Source organism: Agelaius phoeniceus, chromosome 6 (assembly GCF_051311805.1).
Source record: "Agelaius phoeniceus isolate bAgePho1 chromosome 6, bAgePho1.hap1, whole genome shotgun sequence".
NCBI classification, from domain to species: Eukaryota; Metazoa; Chordata; class Aves; order Passeriformes; family Icteridae; genus Agelaius; species Agelaius phoeniceus.
Genome location: NC_135270.1, coordinates 4789127 through 4809797, shown reverse-complemented (window position 1 = coordinate 4809797; position 20671 = coordinate 4789127). Strand labels below are relative to the sequence as shown.

Genomic DNA, 20671 nt, shown 5'->3' with positions numbered 1-20671 from the left:
AAAATGTCCAAGCACATACATCTTTGAACCAAAATCACGAGAATGAATACTTTTTAGTAAAAAAGCTAAGTTAAAATAACTATAATCTATTACAAGACAGATTCAGAGTGACAGGCAAATCCTCCTTGAATAAACACAGCTGTAAGGGTCACCAGAGCCAGGTAACTCCTCCTGCCCTGCCCTGCCCGGTGCTGAATGAGCTTTGCCTGGCATTCCCGACAGGTTCCAGGTGTTCTGGAGCCCTGTGGTGCTCGCTGACCCACAGACCCCACACCCTTCCTTCCTTCCTTCCTTCCTTCCTTCTCCCAGCTCATTGCTCTGGCTGGCTGTAGCTTCCAGGGATTTGCTGGTGCCTGCTCTGAATCTTTGATCATTTGTTCTGCTCTCTTTGGGCACGGAGAGCTGACTGCTCTTCTCTGTCTGACAGTCTTCAAGCATGTGAAATGTTCTGCTGATGTTCCCCCCAAGTGTTCCCTCCCCTAAGCAAAACAACCATATTTATTTAAATCATCTTTTTCTCCTAAGATGTTTTTTGGTGTTTTTTTTAGGCCTTTCTCCATTCTTATTCTCCTTGTGTGAGTTTTCTCTGGTTTTTCAGAGCTCTGAAGTTCTGTCAGAAGGAAGCACTCAGCCCTGCCATGCAGAGCTGAGTGCTGGAGGTAGCTTGTGTCTTGTGGGCTCTGCTCCTTGCACCCCCACGTTCCTGCAGCTCTGGGCTGCTGCTGGATGCTGTTGACACCACCAAGCCTGCAGTGCCAGGCTGCTGCAGAATCCACTGTTTCCATCCTGTGCCTGTGCAGGGGATTTTTCTGGTGAAGTATTTTCATTTTCCCCCTAGGAGCTCATTCTGTAGGCTTCATATAATTTTCTTAACAACATGAGGTAATTTCCCATGCTGGTTCAGTCAGTCCTCCAGCTCACTTCCAGACCCAACTTCATCCTGATATTTGCAGAGTTGGGTTGCTGCAGGGTTCTGTGAATTGCCATTCTCTGAAGGGACTCCTGTGCACAGCTCTCAAGGCACGTGAGCACACCATGTTTGCACTGCTGGGGTCAGGTGCCTCTGGATCCATCCCTAAACAATTTTTGAGACTCCTGTGTTAAATAATGCTGAACATTGCTCTTTGTTGCATCCTGCACTCAGGTGAGAACAGAGAGCTGATGATTTCTTCAAGTTAGCCAGGTACGAAGCAGAGTTCATGTTCCTTGTGTTGCAGTGAGGCTGAGCTAACAAGCCTTACTGAGAAAGTACAAGAATTCAGGTGGCATTCAACACTTGAACATAGATTCTTGGCTCTTTAAATAATGCATGCTGTTATTATTGGCAGAGCATGATGACTATATGGAACACAATGCAAAGAAAAATCAGTCAGAATCTCAGCCGAGGGAGGTTTACAGTCCAGCTAACACAACCAGCAGCAAGGCTTTGATAAATAAGTGTGCTCTTAGGAGAGATGAAAAGCAGGAGAATATAAAGACTCGAAACTTGGGAATTTTTGACAGCACAGAATATCATAGATTAATCTCTGTGAAGCAGGCAGTGGAAATACAGGAATATAAATAACAAGATTGTGATAAAGACGGGGGGAAAGGCAGAAGAGGTTGGAAGCAGCGTTTTTCATAGACTTATGAGAGTGATTTTAAGGCAAATGATAGGTTAAGTAAAGAAGGCATGAAGAGGAGTTTAGTCAGTAGCTCTTCACTTAGGCCTTAAAAATCTTTGTTTCAGTCTTGGCAGTTTCTGAATACACCTAGCCTGTTACCTCCCAATGAAACCTGGACAGGACCTTCACCTAGCAGGGAACATTCCGAGCCAACCTGCTGTGCCCAGTGCCCCTCACTGGTTCCTTCCATTCTGGCTGAAGGAGCAGTAGGCTGGCCCCAGTCCCCTGACAGTGCAGTCAGTGGTGTCAGTGTCACAGCTGTCACAGTGGCATGCTGTAGCCACTGGGTAGGAGTAGAAAGCTTCGGGGTGGTCACCGCAGCCAGGGATCTTCACTGTTTCATACACAACCTCCTTGAAGGTGCAGGTCTGCTGAGCAGTTGATACTGGAGGATATTTATATACTGGATCCTGAAATTAGAAGGAAATAACAGTTTTAAAATTGGTTGTGGGCTAGGTTTCAGAGCTTGTATAAAATGGGAAAATCCCGCTGAGATCAAAAGCATTTGGATCTGACTCATCTAATTTCATTTAGATCTTTATATTTCCCCTTTCAGGAGGACTGAACAGCAAATTTGTGTTATCCCATCACCAGACAATCTTTCAGGTCAATTGCTTGAGTCTAAATTATTTGAAAGAGCAGAGGAATCTACATAGGAATGGCTGCTTTATTGTATCTGCTTGCAACCACAAATGGAGCACAAAGCAGAGATCCAGATTGTAATTCTTCTAACTGTGGTCATACATTATGAACATAATACATGCAGCCAGTTAATTAACTGAATTTTATGATGATATTTCACCCTTCTGTCTGTGCTGCAGTGTGTCTACTTTTGTGTTACTCAGCTATTCAGCCTGTTTTTCACAAGGCTCATCCTGTCTGTGTTCACTATGGACTGCAGGAACGGGGTATCCACCCATCACCTGAAATATTCAACTCTGGTGCCTGAAATGAAGAGTCTCACCCTGGTGAAGCAGTATCCTGAGCACCACGTGGCATTCACTGTGATACAGAATTCACATTCTTCTCTTTCCACAGCAATGGTGATGTTGGTGAGCTGGCAGCTGTTGCAGCAAATTGCTTTCCAGCAAAGGAGCAGCACGAAGCAATAAAGGGTCTTCATCCTGTCTATAAAGCAAAAAGTAGAGCTCAGCTGGAGCAAAATGTATAGTTATTTCCAGTAGTTAGAGAAGCAGGGAGAAATTGAGTCTCTGCTTTATCCCCAAGTGGCTCTGTAGCAGCAGGAGTTCAGAATCATCAGTGAGAACAGGGACATGAGATAGATCTTCCTTATATTAATTGCTCAAGGAGTTTGGTTTTCCCATGCAATGGAAATGGCATGGCAGCAGTCTCTGCAGAATGGTAATAATAACAGAATACCATACTACATCCAATGAAATATTTTTTATCTAAGTTTCTGGAGAGAGAATGTGTCCTGTCTGTAAGGACAGACAAAGAAAGCAAGAGAGAGAAAGAGCCAAGTATAATGTATTTTTCAGAAGCAATTAATTACTTTAAGAGTTTGCAATATGAAAAAAAAAGATTTCTCCATCAGGATGTGATGAGAACTTACCTGTGTTCTACTTGCCTTCCTAGAAGCACCAGCTGTAGTGAGAAGAAAACCCTGTGCTTTCCTTTTATACTGAATTGGGTGTAATTTATACCTTGAGGATTTGCAGTGTCTTAATGCAGCAAGCATTATTTTGGGACTTGGTGAAAGAGGATTAGTGTTCAGCCAGACAGGGAGATTAAGCCTTGCTGAGAGGAAAAAAGAAAAGCCAAACACACTCAGGAAGGGGTGGTGAAGGTTACTGTCACAGTGTCTCTCCCCACATGTCACTGGGTTTGATTCGGTGGCATTTAGAAATAGCTGAGCCATTTCACAGTCTGAAAAAAGGTTGAGAAGCCTATTTTTGGAAATGAAATGTTCAGTCAGGTGTTTAAACTGCTCTGTCAGCCCCCAAAGTGATGGCTTGGGGTGCAAGCTGGTCCTCTGGCAGTGGAGGACCCCTAACAGTGGGGACACTGCTGTAGTGTTTCTTAGCTCACGATTATGTTCTTGTTTATTTTTTTCAGAGAAATTTTCAATTTTAATTGGTTTTCTCTGAGCTAGGTCTTACCCAGTGAGCTGCATATGTGTTTATTCATTGATGCAATAAAGCTAGGAATGTGAATTTTGTCAAACCACCAAGAACTCCTCTTTTCTTTGCCTTTCTTTTCTAGCCCAGTACATGCAGTCCTGGTTCCTGTCATGATCACATTTTTAACTTACGTGAGGGATATTTGTGTCATGGAAAGAAGCTGTTAGGATGTCAGAATGAGGCTCCAGAGTTGTGTTTTTATGTCTGTGATCTCAGATAAAATATTTTCGTGTCCCAGGGAAAATTCTAATATTTTTAGCTGACAACCATGCAAATCCAACTTGAATGCATTCCTTGGTTTTCCATGGGAATAAAAGAGTGTGTGGATAGTGTTAAGGGTATTTCCTGCATTCACAAGTTAGGGATGTGTGCCTCTTCACCAGAGTAAGGACAGAGAAAGGTCTCTGAGCTTCACACACCACTTTTGGAGAGGATGACTCACAGCAGCACTGTATTTACTATTACCTGTCCAGAACAGCCAGTCTTGCTTTGTTATGACTGTTCTATTATGGTCAGTCTGACTTTTACAGAAATCCATCCCTGTGAAGGAAAACTAGACAAGGACATAGAGTTTAAAAGCATTTTATCAGGCAAATAAGTTCTCCCTGGCCTATTAGGTTCCTGCAATCAGGGTATTTTTCCAAGTGGCTTTTACAAATGAGCCCTTTAAGTGTGTCATACCTTGCTGGGGTCCTGCAGGCTGCCCATCTGTTCCACTTTCCCTGCAGTACCTGCATTTGGAAATGAATTTTGCATCTCACCCAAGTTAGAAAGTGAGCTGAAAATTCTCCCTGGGTGTCTCCTGTAATAAAAACTTCGTTTGAATAAGACAGTTCACTTAAATATATAAAGAAGTAAAAAAAAAAAAAATAGACATCTTTCTCTGAATGAATATAAACCCTGTGACTGTTTGATAATGGTCTTTTGTGGCTTTTAGTGTCAACACAGTCTGTCTTCTCAGAGGAGGTTCTCAGTTGCTGCAAATCTCCAATTCCAGAGAGGTCAGACAAAAGCTGATTACTTTTGTTAGATCCCTACTGAGGATCTGATCTTTTCTAAGTACTAATTTATGCAAGTTAAGCAAGACAAAATAAGTTTCATTGGCAGAGGGCAGTACAGAAAATATCTGTTCTGTTTCATGTTTTGAGGAAGTCATATACTTTGATTAACGCATGGTTTGGCAAGCAGACAGAGCAAGTTTAGCCCCTGCTATGTTGTATCTTCACTGCCCCAGCTCTCAGGAGCAAAATTTAGGGAAATTGTCCTATTCAAAGGAAAAGCTGACTTTTACAGCACTGTTGGAAATCCATATTTGTCAGTGAGACCAAGAGGTGTGGCAGTGTAAGCAATGGGATTGATTGGAGAGTGTGAATGAGGGCTGGGATTAGCAGAAAGTCTTCTCCTGAGGAGTTCATGGAGTTCATGAACACAATGCAAACCCTTTAATGGAAGGTTTGCCCTGATTTCAAGAGCCCTAAGGGAGCAGCTGATGGCCAAGACCTCTGCACTCTGCTGGAGGGAGTGCAGGAATCTGGGAAATGCTCTCAAGGGAGATGCTCAATGTGAGCACGGGGCTGGTTCATCAAACTCGGGTTCTGCTGGGGCAAAATACAAATACACCAGTGTCACCCTGATTTTTTAAGATTTTCTAAGCCTTCTGATGTTTGCATTCTTGTAGTAAACTTTCTTACATGCTTTCTGTAAATAACTTAGTGTTTAGCATTTTTTCATGGAGGAGGAGAAATTTGATGCACTGTTGGTCTGTCCAGTGTCATTGGAGAGGGGGCACTTTCACCCTGCAATCCACTGTCACTCTTGGAAAACTGTAAATGTTGGAGTCACAAAATAAACTTGCCTTTTCTTCACCTTGAGAGCAGTGCTGTGTGCACTCATGTTGTTTGGTGTCCTACAGTGACGTCCCAGCTCCTGTGGCAGTCACAGAGGACAGCAGGTTCCCATGGTTTCTTGGGGACATGAAAGGCTTCTTGTATTGCTGCTTTTTTAGTGTTTTTGGTGTTCTGTGGCTCCTTCCCTTGGACTGTTTGCTGCTGTAACCTAGCAAGCCATTGTCACCACTGCTGTCACAAGGGAGCTTTTGCTTTGCCTCTTTTAATCTCTTCAAATAAATTTGCTGTGACACATTCTGCTCTTATTTCCCTTCTATCTGCAAATGCTTGTTTTCTTCTGCTTGTGGTTAGTTTATTTCTTTGTTTTGGGGTTTTGTGTGTGTATACGTGGGATATTGTTTTTTTGTTTTGTTTGGGTTGTTTTCCTTGCAACAGCATCTAATACAGAACTGCAAGCTTTTATCTTCTTTATATGTCCTAAAAAAATGGGATTTCTTTCTTCAAGTGTGGTGGTACTAAGACTGATGAGTCTATTGCTACAGGCTTTAAGTGTGTGTTGCTTAAAAGAAGGTAGTTTAGATATCTAAGAGAACTTCAGCATCTGTCCAAATGCTATTGGAAGACTTGATTATATGTGTGCAACACATCTACCACGAGTAATAAATCTGACTCTGTCCTGGCAGAAGATGCATTCAACCTTCTAGTGGGGAAAGAAACATGTTTGGTGTAAAATACCTGTGACAATTCCTGCTGCAGCCGAGCTTTAGCTTCTAATGTAACCTTAAATGCTTACATGTTTTTAAACTTAAAGGTGTCAGGGGATGTGGTTTGAAGTTTCTTATGTTCATAGTTGTGATTACACGTTTTAGCTCTTGATAAGTAGATATGTTACTGAGGAAAACAGCTTCTGCATGTGCAAGCTGAATGCACTGGAAGTGTCTCAAGGCATGTCCAAGGTGCTTAAATCTGTGGCTGAATTCCCTTTCTGTGTGGTTGCACCCCATGAAGATGTGGAGCAGTGCCACCCTGCTGGGTGTGTGCCTCTGCCAGCTTTCTTTGGACACTTGACCAAGCATTCTTCCTTTCCCCTCTCTGTGCTTGTCCAAATGTTTTTCTGCTCAGCTCCACATTTACCCTGAGGTTTGCTGCTGCTCCCCAGGGACTGACTGAATGGATATCCCTGGAGTACCAAGCTTACAAATTGCTTCTGTGCTGCAGCCTAAGCTCCCTCTGAGATGTTGGAATTTCAGAGCACAGCAGCACAGTGCTGAATAAATGGACTGGAGTTCTGGTTTTCCCTTTTGTTGCTTGCTGCTGGTGGGAGATGACTTTTGCCACTGCTCTGCCTCTCCCTGTGCCTTTGGGGTTTACTGTGACCCTTATTGAATTCACACTGCCTTCAGTGGTGCCTGCATTGAGGGGCTGGGCACTGTTGGTCAATAGAATTTTTACTGATGTTGTTTTAAGTTGCCAGCACTAATGAAGCAGAACTGTGAAGTAGGTCGGGCCTGCTGAGCACGCAGATAGTTGAAACTAATTAGTGTCAGCTAAAGACTTAATCATTAATGATGAATTTGTATATGCATTCATATGAAAGCAGAATATTTGACCCTCAGGAGACTAAAGAAAATGCCAGAATGGATTGACTGTGCTTTTAGTAGCACAGGGTTTTAGAAATCTCGGGAGATACAAGTTCCCATTCCTTGGAGCTGAGGTTATGTATCCTGTATTTTCAAATACCTACACAAGCTGTTAGTCTTTCTAAGCCTTGTGGAAATCCTGCTTGCAGCCAACAGCAGCAGAAATGAAAGATTCTGAGAATTATTTAATAAACACAGCAATCCAGATGTGCTCAATTTGCATGCATCCCCTGACAAGGGAAGAGATGAGAATCTTGACTCCGTGTTTCAGAAGGCTGATTTATTATTTTGTTATATATTATATTAAAAGAAAATAATATATTAAAAATATACTAAAGAAAGAAGAAAGGATTTCATCAGAAGGCTAGCAAGGAATAGAAAGGAATGATAATAAAATCTTGTGACTGCTCACAGCCTCGACACAGCTGGCTGTCATTGGTCATCAAGGAAAAACAATTCACATTCTGGGTAAACAATTCTCCAAATCACATTCCAAAGCAGCAAAACATAGAGAAGCTGAAGCTTCCCAGCTTCTCAGGAGAAAGGATCCTAGTGAAAGGATTTTTCATAAAATATGTCTGTGACACAGATGCTTTGGTGTCATTCAGTCGTCTCTTGTAGCTCTTGTCTCACGTGACATAAATTCATTCATGGCTGATCCTTATGCCACCTTTCTAAATATATAAACCAGCTGTATTTCTTATGCTTTTTAGAGATGGCATTCTTATTGTCTTGATCTCTTTTCTCCTGCAGAGCCACAGGGTGGTCCTGGCTCCTTATATAAGATCATGTGGTAACTCCAGTGGTATCTGTTAGGATTCTGCTCAGGGGTAAACCAAGGATAAAAAATATATGTTGGCTAAAAATGCTCTCTTTTTATTTCTTGGTCATTCTTTTGTTTTTACTTATCTTGTAGTTTCTGAGTATTTTAATTTCCCAATGAAAAGTACTTTTTTTCCTTTTTTGTGTATAAGTAAGTAGAAGTCTTGATTCTGTCATTGCCCTGGAGTACAGCTGGGTTATTTTAAGTTTTTCTGAGTATTATAGTGTTTTTCAACTAAAAAGCATTGTCATGGATTAAAAAGCGTTATTATAGTGTTTTTCAACTAGAAAGCATTGTCATGGATCAGCCATATTAGAAAAATGACAAAGCAAGGGAAAGACCTGATGGAATATATATAGTTATTCAATACATGATCAGCTAGGGTTTCCTTTTTGTTACCTGAACAGTTCTTGGCTCTGTATGGAGTTGTCATTATGCTGTTGAGAACATCAGAAAGATAATCAAAGAGAAAAACAAACAAACATGTCTAAATATTCCCTTGAAAAGTAAAATCCAATTAATTTTTCTTAATATTATTTAATTAACTTTTGGTTTTATTTACTTATTTTACATTTAAAATATATTTATTATTTAATTATTATGTAAATAATATTTCAAGGCCCAAATATAATAGAATGACTGGAGTCCAAAGGACAAAAGCTGCCATTAGTTTGTGTAAGGAATGTTTTGCATTTATTTTCTAGGTGGGTTGTTTCATTGACCTGCCATGTTCCTATTTTGCTAAACCTAGAAATAATAAAAAAATCCCAATATTTCAGACACTGTAATATTTCATCCCTATTTCTGTTATGTTAAGGAGCTGGGCAAGCTTCTGTGATGCTTTTTATGATGCCTTCTTCTTCTAAAACTGTACATTTGGCAGGACTGAACCTCATTCATACATAAAACCCAGCAGCTGCTGATTGTTTCCAAACTGCAGCTATGATATGCAACACAAGGCTGGTGTGAATCATGCTGGCAGTCTGCACTGAGAACACAACAAAGTTGGTGCAGAATGGTTTGGCACTCTTGGAGGAAGGATGAGAAGCCCACCTCAGTTCACTTGCTGCATAAAGTCCTGGGCTGAAGATGTCTGACCCATGTTTTTTTGCAAGTGTAGTAATTTTAGGTCAAATTGTTTAAGAAAAATAGGTTGAGAAGAATACATACAGCCCTAGCCACATTTGGCTGCAATTTTAATGTTTTCTCTGACCAACTTTAGCTAAAATATTAACTGCTTTTAGGGGTTCTGAACAATTTATTTTAATTTCTTGTTTTTTTTCTCAGCAGTTGTATGGACTTTTTATTCTAGGGCATGGAGCCATTTTGGAGCAGATTATAGGGTGATGGAGTTGCCCTGTGAGCTACAGGAATTGGAGTGGTATCAGATTGCAAACTGGCAAAGAAATGTTATGAAACAGCAGCAGGAATCAGGATCAGAGAATTTAAATGAGGAAACAGATCTGAAACTTGAAAGGAAATACTTTTAAGGTATCAGCCCAGTACATATCTTAATATGAGAATCAAGTCTAACAAGTTAGGTTGTATCAGCAGAATGGTGACATAAGCAAACAAGTATTGTATTTGGCTGAATTCCCAATGAATGTGTATTAAAAAAAATGTAATAATTAAACCAGAGGCCTTGTCTTAAACTAGAATATGATAGAAGTCAGGAGGTCAGTTTGATTTAAATCACAGTATTGAGAACTTTTTGCTGTGTGAGGGCTAAACCTATTTTAGGGTGTGATGCACAGGCATTTATTCATGCAAATATATGTTTGGAAAGCTCATTTGGAAGTGTGTGTTTCTGACACACTTGTTTCTGTGATTTTATTAAAGGGATCTGGATTTGAAGTTTTTTCCTTGGTGATCCTTGAAGGCTGAGATAAGAAGTCCACCAAGCAGTTTGTGCTCTGTCAGCCATGCCACCATTTCATGACTTTCCAACCCAAACCTAGGAATGTTCTTCCTGACAGGAGGGTGAAACAGCTTTATAGTGAAAGGGATGTGAATGATCCCATCCCAAAAATTCCTGGGGGGGATCTGCTGGAATTCCATGCTGTGGGACAGAGAGCAGGCCCTGCACAGGCTGTGCTGTGATGGAGGTTTGGGTGCCCAGCCTGCCAGACAGACAGACACTCCTGTGTCTGCCGTGGTGCCAGCAGATGGAAATGCAGAACAGGACAGGGATTTGATGGCTGGAACCCTGGGTCAGAGCATTGGCCAGCCTGCCATCAGAAAATACTGGTCATCGCTCTCTTTAGGATGAACCTTGCCTCTTAGCTTGCCTAGAAATTCATTTTCTGGCCATCACTCTCTTTAGGATGAACCTTGCCTCTTATCTTGTCTAGAAATTAGTTTTCTGGCCATCACACTGGCCATGACTCTCTTTAGGATGAGCCTTGCCTCTTATCTTGCCTAGAAATTCATGTTCTGGCCATCACCCTGGCCATGACTCTCTTTAGGATGAACCTTGCCTCTTATCTTGCCTAGAAATTCATTTTCTGGCCATCACTCTCTTTAGGATGAACCTTGCCTCTTATCTTGCCTAGAAATTCATTTTCTGGCCATCACTCTCTTTAGGATGAACCTTGCCTCTTATCTTGCCTAGAATTTCTTTTCTTCTCCCTCTTTAGGAGCATGGGACCTCATCATGCCAGGTATGCCTTGGGAGGCAGCTCTGCAAGAGGATGGGGGAGAGAGGGGTTGAACAGTGAGGAAAAACCAGGAATCATTGCAGGAAAACTCCACGAGCCAGCCTGCCAAATGTGTGCTCCTAAATGTGATTAAAATTACCTTGAAATGGGATACCTGTGGGCACGGATCACCTTTTTAAACATTGATTTGTGTTGTGTCTGTTTCAGCACAGCTGCCTGAAATGGATCAGCCTAAACACTGTCTGCTCAGCTTAGAGGAATGGAAAAGTCACTTAGCAGAGATCCATTTGTAATCTCTGAAAGAGAAACAGTGCTGCTCAATAGCTTTATTAATTATATAAACAGCTAGATGGGAGCTGCAGATAACAGAGCAGCTTTTCTGGCTTCTTGTGGTGCCATCTCGTGGTTCCCAGGTCAAGTTCCCACGCTGCTGGAAGTTCCTGCCCAGCTGAAGCAGATTGTACAGCACTGCAGCAAGCAAAGTGAGATTTGGCACTGCAGCTTCACTTCACCCTGCTGGCTATGGGCCAGATCCCTCTCTGCTCACTCCTTCCTCACCCTGGTACAGCCTTTGGGCAAAAAAAAGGTGTCAGAGCTCTCCCTGCAAGAGTGGGGCTAATGCAGCGCTGCTGAAATGCAATGATGATTAATAACTCCAGGATTTTTTTTGCTTGTCCCTGTGTATGAGAGGCATGGAGAACTGTGCTCAACAAAACAGGCATTGCTCTTTGCTAAGCCCTGGAACATGGGGTATAATTGTTCCTGCTGGTGTCTTAAACACAGAATTGCTCTGTGAGAGTGCATCCTTTTGCTTCTAGCGGGCCTTGTTGGGAATAGAGAGAGAAAATTTACAGAGAATATCTATAGCAGTCCCCTCCCTCTCATTTCCACGTGTTTGTACACAGAGGGGCTTTACTCCTAAATCTGAGCAGCCTTTCTGGGTGCTCCCTCATCTCACTGTGCTCCCAGCCTTGAAAAAGAATCTTTGCTCCAACTTGCCCTTCTTACATTCCACTATGTAATATTTGCAACTATATGGTTTTTACAGGAATGCATACATCCCTAGCCCACCTTTAGCTGCAATTTTAACGTTTTCTCTGACCAACTTTAGCTAAAATATTAACTGCTTTTAGGGGTTCTGAACAATTTGTTTTAAATTCTTTTTTTTTTTTTCCTCAGCAGTCATATGGACTTTTTATTCTAGGGCATGGAGCCATTTTGGAGCAGATTATAGGGTAATGGAGTTGCCCTGTGAGCTACAGGAACTGGAGTGGTATCAGATTGCAAACTGGCAAAGAAATGTTATGAAACAGCAGCAGGATTCAGGATCAGAGAATTTAAATGAGGAAACTGATCTGAAACGTAAAAGAAAATACTTTTAAAGTATCAGTCCAGTACATATCTTAATATGAGAACCAAGTCTAACAAGTTTAGGTTGTTTCAGCAGAATGATGACATAAGCAAACAAGTATTGTATTTGGCTGAATTCCCAATGAATGTGTATTTAAAAAACAAAAATTGCAATAATTAAACCAGAGGCCTTGTTTACTTTACTTTTGCTACAAGTCCTCAAAAAGCAGGAAACTTTCAGTCCCATTGGAATGGCTCTCATTTCAATGCTCCTGTTTTAATTTCAATGCCTCCTGTTTTCTTGGTGCTGTCCACTGTTTGCCATTTCCCTCAGCCATGACAAATTATCTCTTTTTATTGCATCCAGCAGATTGGCAAGCACTTTCTGCCCAATGTTTGTCATATTTTTCTCTTCCTGAATTGTAATATCTGTTTGAATGACTTTTAGGAATGATAATTAGTAACGATACTTCAGTCTCTGATAAAATTTCTGTGAAATACAGAATACCATGAATCATTGCAGCCCATGGAATCCTGCTAGGTAATTTAATAATTTTGTAGACGTGCCAAAAGCTTGGGGCAGATCTCTCAGTGGCTGTGGGCAATAAGATCTTAGTGGAGCACTGAGTACAGGCAGGGTGAAGGAATCCCATCTCAGGCCTTGGTTATCATCAGTAGGTCTGAAAAAACAGGAGTCAGTTTTGGGAAGAGCTGATGAAATTGTGTTGTTTGTTGACAGCTCTGTAGAAAACCCTTTTCTGCCTTTGGGTGAGGTCCCAGGGAGCATGCTGCCATACTCCTGTGGGCAGAACAACGCTGGGATGAAATCAGCTGCTCAGTTACCTTCTGCAGGCTGTAGGGGAAGGAGGTTTTGAATCAATTCCTGGGCTGGCAAGTGCTATTTAAAGGATTCTAAGCAGTATTTAAGCCACTGTGTTTGAGTGGCTTAAAATGCAGATGTTTTCAGTCTCTGGAGCTGTTCTTCACATTCTCATATATATTTTTTGCCTTCACATAAGCAATAATGCACTGAAGGGTTACCCCATGGAGCATCAGCTGTGCTAGAGACAATCCAGCAAGAAATGCCAGCCCTCTGTATTCTTAATTTCTGTTCCTGACTGCCAATGTCATCACCTGCTCCTGGATACTGGAGATTATTATAAGACTTGAATGACCTATTTAGCTGTTCTGAATTTTGAACCATGATTTTTTTCCCCCCCTCCCTTATCAGCTGAATTTCTCTCCCCTTTTAGCATAAAACAGAACTTGTGAAAGATTATTAGGTAGTTTTAGAAGACAGTCATCCCTATATAATCTGTGAACCCTTTATAAGAAAGCTGAAGTCAAATTTATCATGGCTACTAAAAGACTGGGGAAAGGAGGAGTCCTTGATTTTAAGCCTTATAAATAATAACAATAATAATGTCTACCAGATATTCTCAAGTCCCAGTCCATGGGGATGCAAACAAGCTTTAGGAAGAAACTGTACATCCCCAGCAAGCAGCAGCTGAGACTCAGAATTTCAAAAGCACACATGAACTCTTAGGTGCAAATGACACAAAATACAGGGTTTCCAGTGGGCATGTGCAGGTCAGAATTTTAATATCTATATTAAATCTAATATTAAATTTAATATTTAAAATTTAAATAATTTAATCTTTAAGGCATAACTCCCAGCCCACACTGAGATCAGGTTAAATTGCTGCAGACATCTGCAAGTCTGGCCTTCATGTGATGATCAAGGATCGCTCTCTCTGCAATGCTTTATTTTAAAAAGTGCAACTCTCAGATATGCAAATTGTAATATTTATGATGTATAGAGACTATAGTCTGAGATGATTACAAGGTTGTAAAACTGCCCCTGTTACTCTGTTCACCCAGATCTGTTAAGTCATCTTCTTCCAGGAATTAAATCTACAAGAAATAATTGATGCTATTTCCTGAAAATGTAAAGGAATTTTTTTTGTTAATGGTGACAAAAAAGAACATTCAGCTATGTGGGTCTGGATCCCTTCCAGTTAAACAAAGGACATGAATTTTCTTAATTAGAGAGTAATTGGATTCTCCCTCTCAAGAAAATTACAGACTTTATATGATAAGGAAATAAATTATGGGAGAAAAAACTTGCTGCAAGCTCTAGGTGAAAACATTTATTATATCCACAGCTCTGCAATTTGCTGTGGTAGACTTCAGCAAAATGGAGTTACTGTCACTGAATCAAATCTAGGCTTTTTGCATTTTTCTTTCAGTATTTATATTTATGTGTGAGAGAAAATGTAAATCTTTCCTGTGCTTCAGAAACTTCTCCCATAAGCTTGCCGTGTTTCTGTGTAAAATACCATATTTCAGCAAATTTGATAGAATGATCTCTCAGCTAACAAAGCAATACCTCAACATTTAACTGAAGAGATCTTCCAGTTCCATAAATGAAAACTGCAATATAACTCTTTGGGGAGAAAAAACTTAATGAAAGAACTTTGTAACATAACTTAAAAGTGGTTGTAGTCAACATGCTCATGCTTCACTCTGTAACAGTGGAAGAACTGGCATGTGACTGGAATAACTGTGAAATTACTGCTAGCAAGGATCTTAATCTACTAAAACTGGAGTCCTGTATGAAAATGGGACAATACTGTACATAATGCACATATCAACAAAAACCCAAAAACCAACAACCCAAAACAAAGCCTAAAAGCACATGGAACAGCTGTTCCCATGAATCTGAATTAATGTGTGTGCAAGGATTGTGAATTTATCACCTGAAAAGGTGAGTAAAATCATAAGGAATATAAAACAGGAAAACCAACAACTAATTCAGACCTGTTGTGGTAGATGACCCCAGTAATCTTGTTCATTTTAGCTCTTATCAGCAATGAGATTGCAGCATATCTGACTCATAAGGTCTCCAGGAATGGGTTTGGTCTTGTGCCATGTGCAGTCTTGTTTAGCTGGAAAAGCTGGCACCCAGCAATACAGCAAATAAATTATGAAGTGATTAAAATTTTTGTCATTGTATAAAATTTTCTACGAGATAAGACCTAGTGGTCTGAGAGACTCCAGAATAGTGTAAGCATCAACCTTATACATCTATTTTAATTTTTACCCTGTTGTAAATAGTAGGTGAATTCCTTGATGTCTTAAAGCTGGAAAACAATTTGACTCAAGCATGAGATGAAATCAGCTAAGAGAATTTGAAGTGAAGCAACAGAAACAGGATGATAGTTCAAGGTCATGTGCTCAGGGACTAATTGCAAGCATTCCTGCTATCAGTGAGTAATAAGCAACACATGAGAGTCTTAATCAGCTGCAAGATAATTGTGTTTCAGCATTGATAGAGCAGTGAAAATGGTAAATGTGATGCTCAGGTAAGGAGGGGCTGCTGTGCTGCTGTCCAGCCCAGTGAGCTAAATCAGGAAAGGGGAACTGCAGCTTGTGCCGTGCTCAGGTGAGATGGGGAACTTCACACCTTGGCCAAGGAAACGTCTTCCTAGCCAGAGGTTAAAAGAGACTTCTCTATGGAAATGTAGTAGGAAGTGATGCCTCAGGTTTTGGCTTTTCTATGTTTCCCATTCTGTGCTGCTTTAGTGTGTGGGTCTGAGCTTCACATGAGGGGATGGTGAGCTCTGTGCACAGAGCAGGGAGACAAAACAATTCCTGCTCCAGCTGGGCACCAAGGACAAATGATCCCAATCTCAGCCCCAGAGCACAAACCCCGTGGGCTGCAGAGAGAAAAACAAGCAGGGTGGGACTGCAGGGGCTAAAGCTGGAATGGGACAATGAACTGCAAGATGCAAATGGAGCAGAACTGATCCAAGGGAGAGAGCCCGGGAGCGCTGGTGCATTTTGGGGCCATTTTGGTTCATCTTGGGTGCAGCCCTGGCTGGGCTCTGGTGCTGCCCAAGGTGGATCCATGGAGGAGATGCTTTGAATCAATCCCTGCTTGATTCTTTAGCTCTGTCCAGCCTCTGCTCTAGGGCAGTATGCACAAGCAAATACCAGGATGGCTAAATGCTTGAATTAAGGTACAGTGTTGGCATGAAAAAACAGCTCTAAACTTGCTAATGAATAAATTTAGCCTGGGAATAAATATTGTGCCTCCGTAGGCAGCAGGATACGTTTGTTGGCAGGACTGTGTTGTGGCAGAGTGTCTGCTTGTGTCCAGGCTTTGGGTCCTGCTTGTACAGGTGGCTTTCAGACAGCAAGAGTTGTTGGATTATTCCCAGTTTTTACAGAGATGGGGTAACTGAGAGGTGTTTTAAAAGATTTTATTCCATTATCAGTCTTGTTGAAGGCTGAGACATAAGAGATGTAAAACCCAACTCCTTTCTATCAGAAGCCACTCTATTTCCTGGTTGCAACACCTTGTAAGTGTTTTTCAGCCTATCAGATTTTCCCCCACAATGCTGCTAATACTTCTAACACCAATCACTATTATTTTACCCCACCTGGTCCTGCTACAATGCATCTTTCACAGTTCTAATTCTCTAAAATATCTGGTCTTTTTGCAAGGCCATATTCTGAAACTTGTTTCAGGTTCAATCTCTCAACACTGTCACCTCTGCTCCATGGCCTCCCTAGGGCAGCCCACCTTATCTCAGAGTTTGCACACAGATGTACAAGGCTGTGTGGCTGTCAGGTTCTGAGAATCCTTTACAAACCCATTTCTCACAAAGAAGAGTAATTGTTGTAGCTGGGATTGTAGAATAATTGTTGTAGCTTTCACAGCAGTGCTCAGAGTCACTTCAGCTTCCTATCTTTAATTGCAGCTGTGTAGAGGCAGAAGTGGCAGTCTCCCAATCATAGTTTTATTATTTTTTAGTTTGTTTTTACTGTAATTCTGACAAATGAAGTAATTTTCTTTGCCTTAAAACCAAGGGTTTAGTCAGATTTGTTTTTCTGATGGGATATTCACTCTGACTAAAAAACAAGTAACTTGTGAATGCCTAACACTTTGCTTTTTCCCGTGGGTAGACCAATATTTAAGGAATGTTTGCAGGGGTTTTATGCACCACAGCCTAGGGATCAGAAATGTACTCATTGCTTCAGGAATTTCAGTGAATACTCTTATTCACTGAGAGGCTGGGTGCATAAGACTATAAAAGCATGAATCTTTCAGTAGTTTCTGGGATATTATGCTTCTAATGTACTTCTGCTGGCCTTCCTGCATGCATTTATTGCTTCTGATTTCCAACAGTGATATCTTGTGCTGTTCCCTTGAATTCCCCTGTGATAAGTCTGCAGACCTCCTGTCATTTACTTTTATTTTCCTTTGTCTCCAGCCTCCTCATCTTGTTCTTTCATCAATAATACCACCTAAACTTAGTTCTATTTTGTGATTTACTTTTTTTTTTTTCTATTTGTGTAGGATCTGTCACAGTTTTCCTCTGAAGCAATTCTGATAGTTCTGATGGTCATCTTTAGTGATGAACATATCTGGAAATTGTGTAATAGATGTGTTTTTTTCCTTTCCTTCTAAAGCAAGGTATTTGGTTCATGTTGCCTCATTTTTATGAGTAAAAAGTTGAAACAATGAAAAAGAAACCTTTGCTATTACAAAGTCATTTTCCCTGTAAGAGATGTATTGGGTTCTCCTGTTAAAACTTGTGTTGAGCAAACAGAGGACATGGATTTGAAGTTCGCTCAGACCTGCCTTTTTACCAATGACTTGCTTCTCTTTTAATTTTTAATTACAGAGCTAAAACTGCACTTGCTGCTGTTCTGCTCTGTGTACAACTCTGATACCCCATGCAACCTCCTTTAGCTGGGAGGAAAAATGAGGAACTCATTGTCTTGTGGTAAATTGAGCAAATTTCAGTTTTACTGCAACAGTGTTTTTCTGTAGCACCAGAATGTCCTGGCTTTGTGGGCAGTGCACAACTTGTACTCTCATGACAACTCACAGGAATCCACTGGAGTTTCTTCTCTACTGAGAGTTCAAAGCACTGCAAGGGCACAAAATAATTTAGTGAGCCTGGAGGCAACAGTGTTATTTTCTTGGGGTTTTTTTTAATGCTTGGGTTGAAGGTTTCTCATCCTGCACATTTCCTAAGCCTTGGATTGAGCTCAGCCACGGTAGGCAGTGTTGAGGTTGGCAATTTTTGACTTTCAGCAGCAAACATTGAGCCCCAAAAGCTTGACCTTGATTTTTCTGTTTGCTTGCTCAAGCACAGGAAAAAGAAAGGTGAAAAGAAGGGTAAAAAGAAGAAAGGGCATTTGCTTGGTGTTCATGGTGGTTCTTAGCAAGTGTTGCTGAGTTTCCAGAGCTCCCACTTGAGTTCTGCCTCAACTGAGGCTTTACTGATATTTGCCAAGCAATCTTTAAGCATTTTCTTAGGGAGGAGCAAAGAAATAAAGCCCAAAATGCTTTGCTCTGTTGTGATTCTCCCTTTATGGCATTACTTAGGAATACCACAAAAAATGATTTAAGCTTCTCTACCTGAAAAGAGTAAAAAGGAGTTATTTTGTAGTCATAGCTGGTTATCATTGCAAAAATGGTGCTTGTGGTTTTTGGTCTGTGGTTTTTTGTGTTTGTTTATTTGTGGTTGGTTTTCGGTGGTTGGTTTTCGGTGGTTGGTTTTCGGTGGTTGGTTTTCGGTGGTTGGTTTTCGGTATTTGTTTGTGGTGGGTTTTGGTGTTTGTGGTTTTGAACTTAGGTGTTGGAAGTGAGAATGTAGATTTATAGTTTAAAGTAGAGACATGTTAATGAAGGGAAAGTTTAGAGTTGAAGATATAGAAAAAATAAAAATAGTTACAAAAGTAAACAAGAGGTTTTGAATGTAATTCTGTAAGTTTGTGTCATAACATAATTAAGAACTTGTGCTGTAACATGAGTCTACTAAATGAAATATTTAAAGATTGAGTCTAAAGCAGAAATATTTTTGTTAGTAGTATTTTATTAGTCAATAAATCTTTAAAAAAATATTGTACCTACAAGTCTTGTGACTTTCTAAACTCTGCGGTGAAAATGTGAGCTGAACTCACTTTTCCTACCTGTATAAAAAATAATAAAAATAAGTTACATCATTTAAAGCAGCTCAGAAGTCCCCTCTTGAAATCATTCAAAAACTCTTCACAAGAAGCTGTTTTCAGCCAGTTAGCTGAGAAATCACCAGAACACTGAGAATGTTTTTAGAGCCCAGGATTGGGAAGGAATAATTCCCCCCAAGAGGTTTACAGTTTCCATTACTCTGGGAGAGTCAGGTGTTCTTGTGTTTGTAAATGCTGTGCTTGCTCCTCTGCTGGCTCACCTCACTGAGCTGCAGAGATGGATCAAAGGGTTCCATTCTCCAAGGATAAAACTCTCACCAGTTTCACAGCAGTCAGGCTGCTTTGGGCTGCAGTACCTAAGGAAAAATTTGGACAGATATGTGGTGACAAACCAAGACCTGCTGTCTATCCTGCTTTGATCAAAATAGTTTGATTTTCATTATAGTGGGCAAATGTAAAGGAAGTTGCATGAAGTTGCATGCATTCTAAATCTGTAGAATCTAATCCAAAACGAAATATTTTCCTTTTTCTTTATTAATGAAGTGTGTTTTCTTTCTCTTCCTCAAAGTGGCCTTAGAACTTTACAATCGGTCCTAAAATGTCAGTAGAAATGCACATTGCCCATGATTTATAGCTTTGGTGTGAAAATAACTTATCAAGCATTGACAAGGGCCATTTGAAACTTCTGCTGCAGTGCCTTAATTATTTAATGGCTGCTAAAGACCCATTTCTTTATCAGAGCTCTGATATTTGAAATATTTCATTCAGGTTTACCTGCAGGCTCAAACATGTTTTTCTCTCGTTAAAAAAAAAAGGCAGGAAATATGAATGGAGAAATAATTAATAAACTCAAAGACATTTGCCAAGGGAATGTGAGTGCACTGAATTTTGAAACATGTAAGAAGAGCAGCAAAAGCTTGGCAAGGCTTCCATTGACCTCCAAAGGAGGCTCCAGGAGCAGCAACGGTCCTGTGATGTTCTTCCCAATTCCATGGAAAAAGGAAATAATGGATGCTGAGGGATGAACCCTCTCCAATAACTGATTGGAAATGTTTGTGAAATTTGTTGTGAAATTGTTCCTTTCAGAAGCCCATCTCCCTCCTCTGTGTCATGTAGTTTCTGTCTTTTTGCCTTGTTAATTACAGGGATATTATTCAAGGCAAAATTCTGCCAGAATCCTGATTTCTGTCCATTTTTAAAGATGTATTTTCTTTTTTTCCTCAGCTACTGGTGTCACAGGAGGAGTAGGAATGCTGATACCAGGTAGGGGAATGTGTAATGGGGAAACTGAAAGTGGTTTATCTCAGTCTTTAGTTGTGGTCTGTCACTCAAATGAAATCATATTTTGCTGTCCCTCCCCAACCTTTTTTAATTTTATTTGAATCTTGAAGAATTACTTCTAAAATATAAACATCGTTGTAAAAAATACTCAGAAATATCACAGTGTAAGAAAGTAAAACTTAATGCAGTGCAATTTCCCCTATTTGTAGTTATTGGCAGTGATTCTGTTGCAGTCTAAGCAAATGCAAATTTTACATCCATTAACAGACAAAAAAATAAAA

At 40.5% G+C, this 20671-nt stretch overlaps 1 protein-coding gene across 1 annotated transcript; it reads right to left on the bottom strand.

Annotated features, from left to right (window-relative positions):
• Positions 1-278: 278 nt before the first annotated feature.
• FSHB (follicle stimulating hormone subunit beta) lies at positions 279-2787 on the bottom strand. The gene is made up of 2 exons (XM_054635582.2): positions 2629-2787; positions 279-2074 (listed from the first exon to the last, which is right to left on the bottom strand). Exons 1-2 carry the CDS (start codon positions 2785-2787, stop codon positions 1838-1840), a joined length of 396 nt encoding a protein of 131 aa, XP_054491557.1. The 3' UTR covers positions 279-1837.
• Between the last annotated feature and the right edge of the window lie 17884 nt (positions 2788-20671).

Excerpts from the sequence above, each read along its gene's own strand:
- FSHB (XM_054635582.2), bottom strand. The coding sequence starts at position 2,787 with ATGAAGACCCTTTATTGCTTCGTGCTGCTCCTTTGCTGGAAAGCAATT. Across the intron at positions 2,075-2,628 it reads CAGGATACTGCTTCACCAGG|GATCCAGTATATAAATATCC; the intron begins GTGAGACTCTTC and ends TTCTAATTTCAG.